At 43.5% G+C, this 11,400-nt stretch overlaps 1 protein-coding gene across 4 annotated transcripts; it reads right to left on the bottom strand.

The window, feature by feature from the left end:
• Positions 1-8: 8 nt before the first annotated feature.
• On the bottom strand, positions 9-11,330 carry cp110 (centriolar coiled-coil protein 110). Of its 4 annotated transcripts, none has more exons than XM_058074791.2 (11): positions 11,126-11,330; positions 10,636-10,767; positions 9,704-9,829; positions 5,281-7,393; positions 3,578-3,687; positions 2,584-2,673; positions 2,201-2,317; positions 1,922-2,020; positions 1,505-1,621; positions 718-800; positions 10-572 (listed from the first exon to the last, which is right to left on the bottom strand). In XM_058074791.2, the coding sequence occupies exons 2-11, from the start codon at positions 10,756-10,758 to the stop codon at positions 440-442; spliced, it is 3,111 nt and encodes a 1,036-aa protein (XP_057930774.2). In that variant the 5' UTR covers positions 10,759-10,767; positions 11,126-11,330; the 3' UTR covers positions 10-439. The 4 variants fall into 4 exon arrangements, with proteins under 4 accessions (XP_057930793.2, XP_057930774.2, XP_057930782.2 ...); XM_058074799.2 differs by lacking the exon at positions 11,126-11,330 and adding an exon at positions 10,967-11,035; XM_058074781.2 differs by lacking the exon at positions 11,126-11,330 and having other exon boundaries at positions 10,636-11,035.
• Between the last annotated feature and the right edge of the window lie 70 nt (positions 11,331-11,400).

Here is an 11,400-nt window from a genome sequence, read left to right as displayed (position 1 = left end):
ATGTTTACTTTGAACAAATATAATATACTTACAAATATAAATAAGACTTCACTATGGATAAAAACTCAAAGACTAAGATAATTAAGGCAACACTTGGGAAAAGCACAGTACTCAAATACAAGAGTAAAGAAAGGTCATCAGAATACTGTAACGTTCCTAAAGGTCCACAATAGTTCTGCAGTGTAGCATCCATCCTCCAGAGAAGCCCCTCCAACTGGCTAACTAGCTACTCTGAAGCTTATTTTGAACCAGAACATGTTCCAGTGTGTGAAAACATGTGCATGTTTTAATGCTGGGAAACATGACAGTGGTTGTGGCCGTTGACTTGACTCACTATCTTACGGACATTGGTGGGAGAATATCAAGGAATTCACAGCAAATCTAAAATTTAAATCAGCAAAATTACTTTTGAAAAACAAGTCAACGTGAAAGTTGTCAGTCATCGGGGTCTGCAGGAGTTGGAGCTGAGGGAGATCCTCAGAAGCTTTGTTTTCAGCTGTCCTGGCTTCGCTTCGAGCAGCTGCACACCAGTGAATCCGGTCTTGTGACGCTCTGACACCTTCCTCTGGATCCTGCGGGGTGAGAGAAGATCGCGGTTCAGCTGTTTCCAAAAACAAAATGTAGTGAGCCTACGCTGGCTCCCCAGGGGGACACGTTGCATGTTGTTTTTATAAGCTGGGATCTCCCATTTGGGAAAAAAGTCATGACAATACTCACAGCATGCCTCGTTTTCTCTGGAGGGACTTTTGTGTTGCAGCAGAGAGAGAGCTCCTTCCTTTGGGACAGTGTGTATGTCCCATCTGGAAGAATATGGCATCAGTTGGCAGTGCTTTATGCATAGACCTACAATGTCAATGTCATTCCAAACAGGAAAAACCAGGAACCGCTCATCACCAAGCCAATACCATCCCTAGTGAAGCATGGTGGTGGCAGCATCATTCTGTGGGGAAAAAAATTGGGATTCGGGATGTACTGTTGAATAACAACCCTATACTTACCTTTTACACTCACATTACTCGATGTAGTACATATAATGAAGAGAATGGGACTGGTGCTTGCATGTGTTTGAATAAATGTCTTCTGGACGTGTGGACGTGTGAAGTGACATCAAAGATTCAGAGTAGAATTTTAGCTGGAGAACTGTCACAACAGCACACCTTGTTATTAATAGGATTATGATGATTAATATTGTTATTATTGTGCTTGTGCTGAGATAATAAAAACCTGCCATAATTGTTGTTGACCTCAATCAAGTCTGGTGTGTGTACTACTAGTGACCCCTAGTGGTCAGTGCAATACATCAACGTCCTCTAACCTCAAACTGCATTTGTATTTTCATTTTAGTTCACCTAGTCATCTTCATGCTTGAAAATGCTTAATTCAGGCTAAGGCAATGAAAAATCTGCATGACATGCATATTTTGGAGGAATAATCGGCTGTAGTCAACCACAAAACTACAGCCATTTACTCATGAATTCTTTTTTTTCAAACTGCAATTGCTTACCTGTCGTCGGCACACTCTGTGCCTCGCCAGCTCCCTGTCCAAACTTATCAGCTGCATCCTTTCAGTCACTGACAGGCAGAAGAAAATGTTGTAGACCTCGTAACGTGCCACCCTCAACTGGAAATGGGGAAACAGCAATGTGTCAGCGTACGTTGGGAGAAACTGCTGTCTCATTGCAGGATTTTCCATACATTCATTCATTTGTGGTGGCCTGCCATGAATATATTTGGTGCCATCTGTTCGCCCTCGCTCACAAACACATTATAATGTCTGTGTAGCAACTCCATGCAGTGGAGGTCATCTACTTTAAGGACAAAAACGTACATTTGACTTGGGGCGAAAGGCCAAAATGCATTGACAAATACGCTGCTTGGAACCTGTGCAAGGGGCAGGTACAACACGTGACTGACTGGTTACCTGCAGAGTGACTCTCTTCTGCAGTAGACGGTCCTCTTTGCTACACACTTCACCTTTGGGATCATGCTGCTGGAAAGCCTTCAGAAATTGTTGCGTGTCCTAAAAGATAAAGCACAATCCCAACTGACAGTCAACGACTGGATGAATAGGGAGGGAATCCCATGATGTGCATTTCGCCTCGTCTGCCGTTCAAATGGCAAACCGGGACGACAAGACGGCTGCAGCAGACTGTGGTGGGATCCAGTGAGTGACAGATGGGACAATATTGGCTTCACTCACCCCGATGGTGCGCACCAGCTGTGCCACTCGCTCCGTCCTGAGCAGCCTGCGCGTCAGGTAGCCTTTGATGGCAGCTAACAGCAGGGGGCGACAGTGCTCTAGGTGTGAGCTGGGAGGCTAATGAAGAGGAAAGGAGCTATGAGCAGGGTGAATCATCAAACCCTGAGGGGAATGCTAATTCCTTCAGTGACAAGTCATTAATTTCCCACAGACTCTCAAGGTCTTCTGCTGGCATCTGTTGGTGCATCCATTTGCGTGCACATGAGATGACAAACAACTTGTTGATTCTTAGACCTTACTGGCTTATATGTGTGTGTTCATTCTTAAACAGTGACACAGATAAACAACAGCAGGTTGTTTCATACTAGTGGCAAATGTCATACCTGACACGGCGGAGAAAACGTCATCTTGTCCTCGAGATGAGAGCACAGGAAGGACGGACTCTGGACAAGGTGGTAACGCGCTGCCAATGCCTGAGAAGGAAAAGCAGACAAGACGTGATTTCACAGTGCATGTAGGTAAAAGGTTGGCCCATACTGAATTGGAAAGGACACAGGGGTGGAGCACAGGAGAAGCAGAAGGACGACGGGGATGAAAGGTAGGAATACAGGCGGAGAGGACAGCAGGGACAGCAGGGGAGGACCGAGACAAAACAAAGAGAAGAGAGCCCATTAGCCGTGGCGCACGGCAGGACGATCTGGCACTTAACCACAGACGCTCATGAATTAAACAAACCATCCTTTCCTGTTCTCGGTCAATTCCCTGCTGCAGACTCCAGCCAGCTCAAGCTCTCGTCTCATCACAAACCCTTTTTCCTTTTACAGCTGACATCAACAATGTTGTTGTTAGGCATATATCAAATCAACCTGTGATAAATAGACCAGAACATGTACACATACAAGCTGGAGACCGAGGGGAGGATGCTAAAGAACAGTGCCCTTGAAGTATGTAAACACACACGCAGTGGCCATGATACCAGCTACCATGATTCTTCGGGACGTGATGAAACATTTATGTCAGAACCCCTGCGTTTTTTTTTATCTTGGGTGGAAACAGAGTCTGGAGGTTTCTCGTAATGAGCAGATGTTTGTAGTGCGTCCACGAAGCACCTCAGGTAATGCAACATTGTGAGGGGTCCCGATGCCTTTCAAACCGTCTGCCTCAGGTTTCAAATGAAGCTACAGGAAAACACAGATTCTTCAGGTGTCTCTGGGTAGAGTTGCAAAACTAGGTGAAGTGGAGAATGTCTGAGCTGCAGGAATGACACCCTTACAACCCTGCAAGCGCAGCAGGTGATGTAACGCCATGCAAGACGTGGTCCATGAAGAGGGTAGGGTAACTGTTCTGCCATCATATTTTAAAAAGAAGACGAGTCACCTGGAGCAGCTCTTCCTGTTGTCTCCTGTGCTCTTCTTGCAGGGCTCTGACCTGCGCAGCATGGACCTGTCTCAGTTCTTCCTCATGACTGGCTCTCCATGGCGAGATAGCTGAAATCAATTCCAAGCATACTAGACTATTGTTGCTAACTGGCAGTTAAAGTATGCAAATGTTGGATTGAGTTGGCTGGGTTTGGGTCGAAGGGGAGTGTGGAAGAGTCCTCTATGAGCGGAAAAAGTTACTTTAAAGGCTTCTCAGTAATATATAGACTTACAAAGACGTGAAAAATGTCAGGAACTGCTCCATGGGAAGGAAGTTCAGGTGTGAAGCCTTAGAATTACGAGGTGTGTCAAAAAGGTTTCAGGGTTTCTTTCAGGCTAGGGCAGGGGTGGGCAAACTACGGCCCGGGGGCCACATCCGGCCCGCCAAGTGTTTGAATACGGCCCGCCCAATCTTTCCAAAGTATTTCATTTAAACTCAACATACAACCTGGCATCATGGCCTGAGCCAACCTTTTGATGGTTTTATCAATTTTGTTTTTTGACATGGTCTGTTGTTTACAAAGTGCTCCTGAAAAAAGGGACACAAGCACATAATAATAATAATTATTATTATTATTAGATTATTATAATTATCATTAGAACTATTATGATTACTATAATTATTATATTAATGCTAATTATTATATTAATTATATATAATATTATTGTTATATTTGCATATTTTACATAATAATAATATAATAATTATTATTTTAATTTTATTGTAATTATTATAATATTTTATTATTTTTAAAATATTTAAATATGAATATAAAATAATAAATAATAATAGCAGATATATAGTCTGCCCCCCCCCGTAAATTTTGTCATATCAATGCGGCCCGCGAGTCAAAAAGTTTGCCCAACCCTGGGCTAGGGGCATCCTCCACTGTGCCAATCAGCCAGTAGGTCTACTGTGTACGCGCAAGTTCCTGGCTGGGAAGAACGACACCGTGCTGGAGCAACCTCCCTTATTCACCCAACCTGGCTGTGTGTCATTTTTTTTCTTCTTGCCCAAGGTCAAGATGGTCATCAAGGGGGTTTCAAGACATGGCTGACATCAAGATGGCCCTGACGACAAAGCCGCAAAGGATACTGGAAGAATCCTTCCAGAAGTACATGACTTTGCTTTGAAAAAGGAAAACTTTGTTTTAAGTTTGTAGCTTGGGTTTGAAGTACGCCTTTTGTGACAACAGTTCTGGAACTTTTCTGACACACCTCATATTGAAAGTTGGACACTTGGTGACCTTGACGTGACGTGATCTAATGTGTGACAGGAACACACAGTGTTGGTCTCGAGCAGAACTTTATTATTCTTCAACAGCTGGAGAACAGAATGAAATGGATTGTCAAGATAAGGGAACTTCTATTTGACACCAACATCTGCACGTCCAAAACAGTCCACAAACCACTCCTCCAACCCAAGAGCTGCATGGGTGAGAGTGTTGTTATGCAGACTATGTGTCTATTAATATTTTATTGATTAGATATTGCAGCATTTGTAAAACATTCTGGTCTTTTTCAGCAAATGCCCTTCCAGGCACATCCTTGGCCAGGAATCAAACCTATGTCCAGGTGAGTGGCGCATGACCCCACCAGGGATAAACCTAATTTTTACTATATTAAACTGTACATGCGTTGCTCTTGAAGTGTGGGTCTTACCTGTGCAGCGAGGTTTACCCTCTGGGATGTCTTCACTGCCAGTGGGTGCAGCACTTCTGTCCATGTTCTTGTGCATGACCATCTGTTTGGATGACATACCCTCTGTCCCGACCACCCCCTCTGGGTTTAGTTGCTTCCCTTGAGCAAAGTCATTGCTGGAGCCCCGGTCAGATCCTGAAACCTCAAGGTCCCACATCCCAGACGGTGTGTCCACATCATATGATTGGTTGAGAGAGAGCAGGTGAATGGAGCAGTCACCTTCTTCGGTGGTGTCACCCTTTCTTTCCGTAGGCACGGAAGCACTCTGCCATAGGGTGGGATCCGATAGTGTACTTGTGAAAACATCACAAATTTGCATCCCCTGGGCTACAGAGTGACTGCATTTGGCTGGTGGCTGTCCTGAACTCTTGTGGAAGACTTTTTCCTTGTTTCCCCCCACTGTGGTAAAATTGTTGACCAGAATGAGCTCAGAGAACGGAACGGCGTCTTTTCCTTTCTCCCACAGCACTGAAGAAACCACATTTCTGCAAAAGTCAAGGGACTGTCTGCTTGAAACCAACTGGTGCCTGTGGACTTTCTCTCCAGCGTGGTCCTCATCTGACCTATCCTCCCATTTTCCCTCAATGTCCAGGATAGAGGAGCCTAGATCGGATATAACTTCTTTTAAACTGAAGAGGCAGGACTCCAGTTGCTTTATGTGCTGTGAATCATCAGCTAGAACACTTGGTCCATCACTTTGCTGTCCCAGGCTCCCTTCTTCTTCAGCCTTGTGGCTTTCGCTAAAGCTTGAAGAAACCAGAGCTTTCCCCCTGAACTTGCCCGTTTCATCTGGACTTGACACTTGACTGGAAACAGGACTCTTGGAGAAATTGGGCACCGGGATGGAGTGATGATTTCCTTTTGCTTCAACAGTAATGGGAACGTTGGTTGTCTGGTAATCTTGGGTTTGGCATCTTTCAATGGATAAAGGCCGTTGCTGAGGGAACAGGATCTGCTCAGGGACTCTTTCCAAATAGGAGTTTGCCTTTTTGCCAATCAACTCCTCCTGAAATAACTTTTCACTGGGCTTTTTGCAGGTAGCATTAACTATTTTGTTAAATAAGCATCTTCGCTCTTTAGGCCTCCTCCCCTGTGCACTTTTATAGCGAAACCCATCATTCTCCTTATCAGACAGGCTCTGCTCTTCCACTCTGGGCTGTTCGTGTGCTCGCTCTTGGATTCGAGCATTTCTGGCTTGGTTCCTGAGCATCCTCTGTTGGCGGCGGTACTCCTGAGATTTCTTCAGCAAGTCCTGAAGGCTGGGGCGGTGAGGTGGCTGCGACTGTGCTTGGGGTATCTGCTTGGCCGCTGGTGCCGTTTTTCCCGGGTCATGCTCAATAAGCTGTTCAGTGCTTGGACAACAATCAATGCATGGCGACTGAGCAGATTTGGGAATGTCTGAAGAGCTGCAGCTTTTCCTGGCAACTATCACTTTCTCAGACCTTTGACCTTCGTCCTTTTGAAGTGAGGATGGTTCGGGGAACTTACCCGGACTCTTAGCACTGTCCACTCGACCGTTTGCACTTTTCTCTCCTGGAAAATGATCACTTGTGACCGAATCCTGTGGAATTATGCTACAACTACTGTCAGTCCTTCCTATAAAATCACGACCGAAGGATGACTCCAGTCCACTTCTCTCCAATTCTTCTCCATCAATGGGAGGGTAACTAATAATATCAGGCATCCTGGCAATAGTGTTGGAGGTGTTGTGAAGGAAAAAGTCATTTGTGTAATTGCCTCCCACTAAGCAGACACTCATCAAGTCCAGGCTTTCTGAGACAGTGGCATTCTTCATAATCTCATGAGTCGCATAGCCTGAGGATGCAGACCAGTGATTCACACTCTCAAAAGAACATGGTTGAGAGACTTGCTGCTTTTCCCTTTGCTCAACAGGGCATCTTTCTTGGTTACTTTGTTGAGGTGTCACACGAGAAGAGACGAGGGCGCCACCACGTGTTCGTGGTCGAGTCGTTTCCTGTACGGTATCAGCACTGCATTCACTGGAGTTACACAAAGATTCGGCATCGACCTTCAGTTCTTGAAGCAAGTCCGCCAATGTCGGGGAATTCCTTAGCTGCAATTCAGAGAACAATTTTAATCTATGAAGTGAATCAACGTTCTTACAGCAGTGAATAAATGCTCTACCGTATTTTCTGGAGTATCAGTCAAAAAATGTGTAATAAAGAGGACAGAAAGTTTCTAAGTTGTACTGGACTAGACTGTAAGAGACATTTAACACAAACTACAGAAGTGGAAATAAGTCCATTTTATTTTTGCTTATACAGCTAATTTATGGCAAACTATAGTTCCCATGAGTGCATCTTCAGGAAGTATTAAAGTGTAGGCTAATATCAATCATGTTTTGATCTTATTATGCTTTTTCCACTTTTCTGACCTATAACTGTAGTTAGAATGTTGTATTCTCGTGTTAAACCATGAGCCCTAAAAGAAGTTTGGGATGGCTCAAAAGGCTGGGTTTCAGAATGCGAGTAAAACTGCCCCTTTGTGATGTCACAGAGGGGTGGACTTCCTTATATGGTTCATAGTTAGGAAGCACTTTGGCTGTGTGACCAATCACAGCGGAGTGGACATGCCTAGAGGCGGGTGGAATAAATGAAAAAAGACCATTTTGGCAGGAAGCACAAATCAAAGGAAATTGGTGGAATACAGCTGGAATAGGTGCAGATTCTGCAAAATCTAAAAAGTGTTCTGTGTGGGTTATTGTGTCTAGCTGCTCTATAGGAGACCACAACTCAATACAAAGGGTCAGAAAATGAGCATAATAAGTCCCCTTTAAGGAAGTTTGATCAAGTGTGAAATTACAAGAGGAATTACAATATTTGGAATGCTCACACCGCCAACTGTCCACTACCACCAACCAGGTTTTAGTTACCAGGAGGAGGATGAGGACGGCGATGAATGACGTTCCTGGTAGGCCACTGTTTAACTCACCATATTATACGCACCGTTTGGAAAAAAGCATTTCTTTAACCAAAAGTTGAACAAATTCTTCTGTGTAACATCTTTCTGTGTACTAAATATCCCGTGTTACAACGTGGACACCTTCTGCTTATAGACCAGTGCAGCCTATAGTATGGAAATGACCGTATATAGGTATAATAAAAATCTGTTTATATTCCGGAAGAAGCCACTTAATATGCGACATGACACCTGGATGCATCCCAATGTTGTAAAAACACATCATTTAACACCAAAATGTCTTTTTTGTATAGTAATCCCTTGTTGTAATTTGTTACATTTAACGATTTAGAGCCCCCTAGATACATATAACACCCCTATTTTCACCTTTACACTGGTATTACCCAATATAGTAGACATAATAATTAAATATTAAATTATAAATGTAATATTATATACAGTAAAGTCTCGTTATATCGATATCGGTTATATCGAAGTACTGCTTATTACGATACTATTTTCATTTCCCGGCAAATTTCTAGTCTTTTATGATATAATTAGTTCCGTTAGTAGGATACCCGGTTATTATGATAATCCGGTTACTATGATGCCCTTTTCATCTCCCGCCAGCCAATTTGGTCTGCTTATATCGATACAAAAGCAGCTTAAATCAATCTTTGCTTAAGGATTTCAATACCAAAAAAGAACACGGCGAACGGCTGCTTCCAGTCAACTTTATTTTTCACACTTCCACCACCAGAGCACAGCACACACACCGATTCCCGCACTTCCTGGTTCACAGGTCATGCTCTACCCGCCCCACATAGCTGGCCAAACACATGCCTGCAACAGAAGAACCAACTGACATAGCATACACACCTATTCCAACGAAGACACAAGCGTACAAATACATGTATTTAATTGTGTTGTATTCAGATATCTTTTTATCGCTTGCAATAATCACTTTTTTTCATATGTAAATATGTATATATATATATATATATATATGTACATGCTGGCGTTCGTGGTTTCTCTCGTGTGTATAGAAACCACGAACGCAGTTGGTTCTTCTGTTGCAGGCATGTGTTTGGCCAGCTATGTGGGGCGGGTTGAGCATGACCTGTGAACCAGGAAGTGCGGGAATCGGTTGTGTGCTGTGCTCTGGTGGTGGAAGTGTGAAAAATAAAGTTGACTGGAAGCAGCCGTTCGCCGTGTTCTTTTTTGGTATTGAAATCCTTAAGCAAAGATTGATTTAAGCTGCTCGACATTGTTCTATACTATAGAACAATGTCGAGTGCATTATTGCCCACTTTTAATGCAGTTCGGCGCAGGATCGGATATATCGACAGTCCGGTTATATCGATATTTTTTCCAACTCCCGACAATATCGATATAACGAGACTTTACTGTATATATAAAACAAAATATTTAAAAAATGCTCTTCTAAGGGTCATTAAAGCATTACCTGAACATTATGTAGAATGGTTTGCACGTAAGCCATTTTCTGATTGTCCTTCAACTTCTGACTGACGGCATTTTCATGCGCTGCTTTTCTGTGTTGTTGCATTTGCCGTCTTCGTTTCTCTGTGAGCTGTTAGCAACACAACACAGCCATCAGAGTCAGGCCACATGAAAATTGCCTGGAGCCCCGCGTGATGTGTAACAATTCAACACTTCAAGCATGAGTACAGTGCTGTATATTGCGTTGGAGAAAGGTAGTTGATAAATAAGTGTGTGCGTATTCAAAATAAAACTGAAAAATACTTGGTGGTTTGGTCGGTGTTTACCCTTACGTTCTTGTCAACTGACCAAAGAATGCTCAGTTGAGCATATGCATAAACATTTGTATTGAAAATATGGGAAATATGACAGAAAAACAGGAAAGTTGTACATCTTACAAAAGCACAAGTGGGTCGACCCTGCTCTTTAGGTATGGATACTAAGCCTCAGATTTGTCAATATATTTCCACCTTCTTTGGCAAACATGCAGCCATTTGATTGCATCTCGTGACGTGCAGAGTCCCGCTCTCTTGTCGTTGGTGTGGTTCATGTTCACGCCTGTCATTTGGATTCCTTTCAAAACGAATTCCAGTCCTTTTGCTCTTCTAGTACGGTCCAATTGGTCAAGTGTGAACGTAGTCCAGGACCAAAAGGATCAGACTGAGGGTGCGTACTCAAGCATACCAAACAGAACGAACAGAGCCATCGGATTGCAGTTCATTTTAACCGGACCAAAACGACGATTGTGAACGCATCCTGACAGCGGCAGTACATTTGTCTCCATTAAGATGCGATCTTTGGTCAAGTACCACATGGAGATGCTTCGTAGGTTCTAATTTATATTTCACACCACCCAAGAGGGATAAATGTAAACTCGGGGTAAAGGAAGTTTCATACCACAGGAGGCAGGATGGGACGTCCATAGAAGCAAATGGCAGAAGAAGCAGGGGCTTTGTGTTCCTCCTCTTTTTTCCTCAGCAGAGAAAACTTTTTCAGCACAAACGTATCGTAGTCTTCCATTGGATTTACCTGCAGTTTGGTGGCGAATAACATTAGCAACAAGTTAAAGTATGATTCAGTCTTTTATAACGTTAGTTATGATGTCACCAAGCTAGCTAGCTAGCTGGCAAGTCAACTGGCGCGCTGGTGGTCGTTAATTAGGTTTTAGGTTGAAAGGTAATCTTATAAAGGGTATAACAGAACAGTGAATAACAGAAGCATAACCTACAACCGACAAACAGCTGCTAAATTGCGTTACGTTTTGCCGCCTCTCTTTCCGGATAAAGTAAAACACTTTGGGGAGCCACAAGACCAGGAGCGGAGTTTGGATTGGTTACGTGAACTATATAATACAATTCTTGGTATATAAACATAACAAAAGACTAACTTAGTTTCACAGGATAAACTGTCGTTTCCAGGCACCAGGTTCACTGTAGATGTATTGCATTAACATGTACAAAGCCGTTGTTTTCCATGTTTTCATCATCTCCAGCCGAGGGCACGAAGAAGAGTGCTGCTAAGAGCTGCATCAGCGCTACTGCCCCCTGTAGGGTAACTAGCGCCATGCTATTTCACGGTCAAAACATTGCAGTTGAAAAAGTATGCCGGAGAATATACGTCACATTTGGAGCTACATGTTGGTGTCACGTGACCACATGCCCA

Source organism: Doryrhamphus excisus, linkage group LG9 (assembly GCF_037039965.1).
Source record: "Doryrhamphus excisus strain RoL-2023G ecotype Guam linkage group LG9, RoL_Dexc_Guam_v1.1, whole genome shotgun sequence".
NCBI lineage: Eukaryota > Metazoa > Chordata > Actinopteri > Syngnathiformes > Syngnathidae > Doryrhamphus > Doryrhamphus excisus.
Note: the sequence above shows the minus strand (reverse complement) of the source record. Positions and strands in the feature narration are given on the sequence as shown.

Excerpts from the sequence above, each read along its gene's own strand:
- cp110 (XM_058074781.2), bottom strand. The coding sequence starts at position 10,791 with ATGTTATTCGCCACCAAACTGCAGGTAAATCCAATGGAAGACTACGAT. Across the intron at positions 7,394-9,703 it reads CCATTCTACATAATGTTCAG|CTAAGGAATTCCCCGACATT; the intron begins GTAATGCTTTAA and ends TCTGAATTGCAG. Across the intron at positions 1,622-1,921 it reads AGAAGAGAGTCACTCTGCAG|TTGAGGGTGGCACGTTACGA; the intron begins GTAACCAGTCAG and ends CCCCATTTCCAG.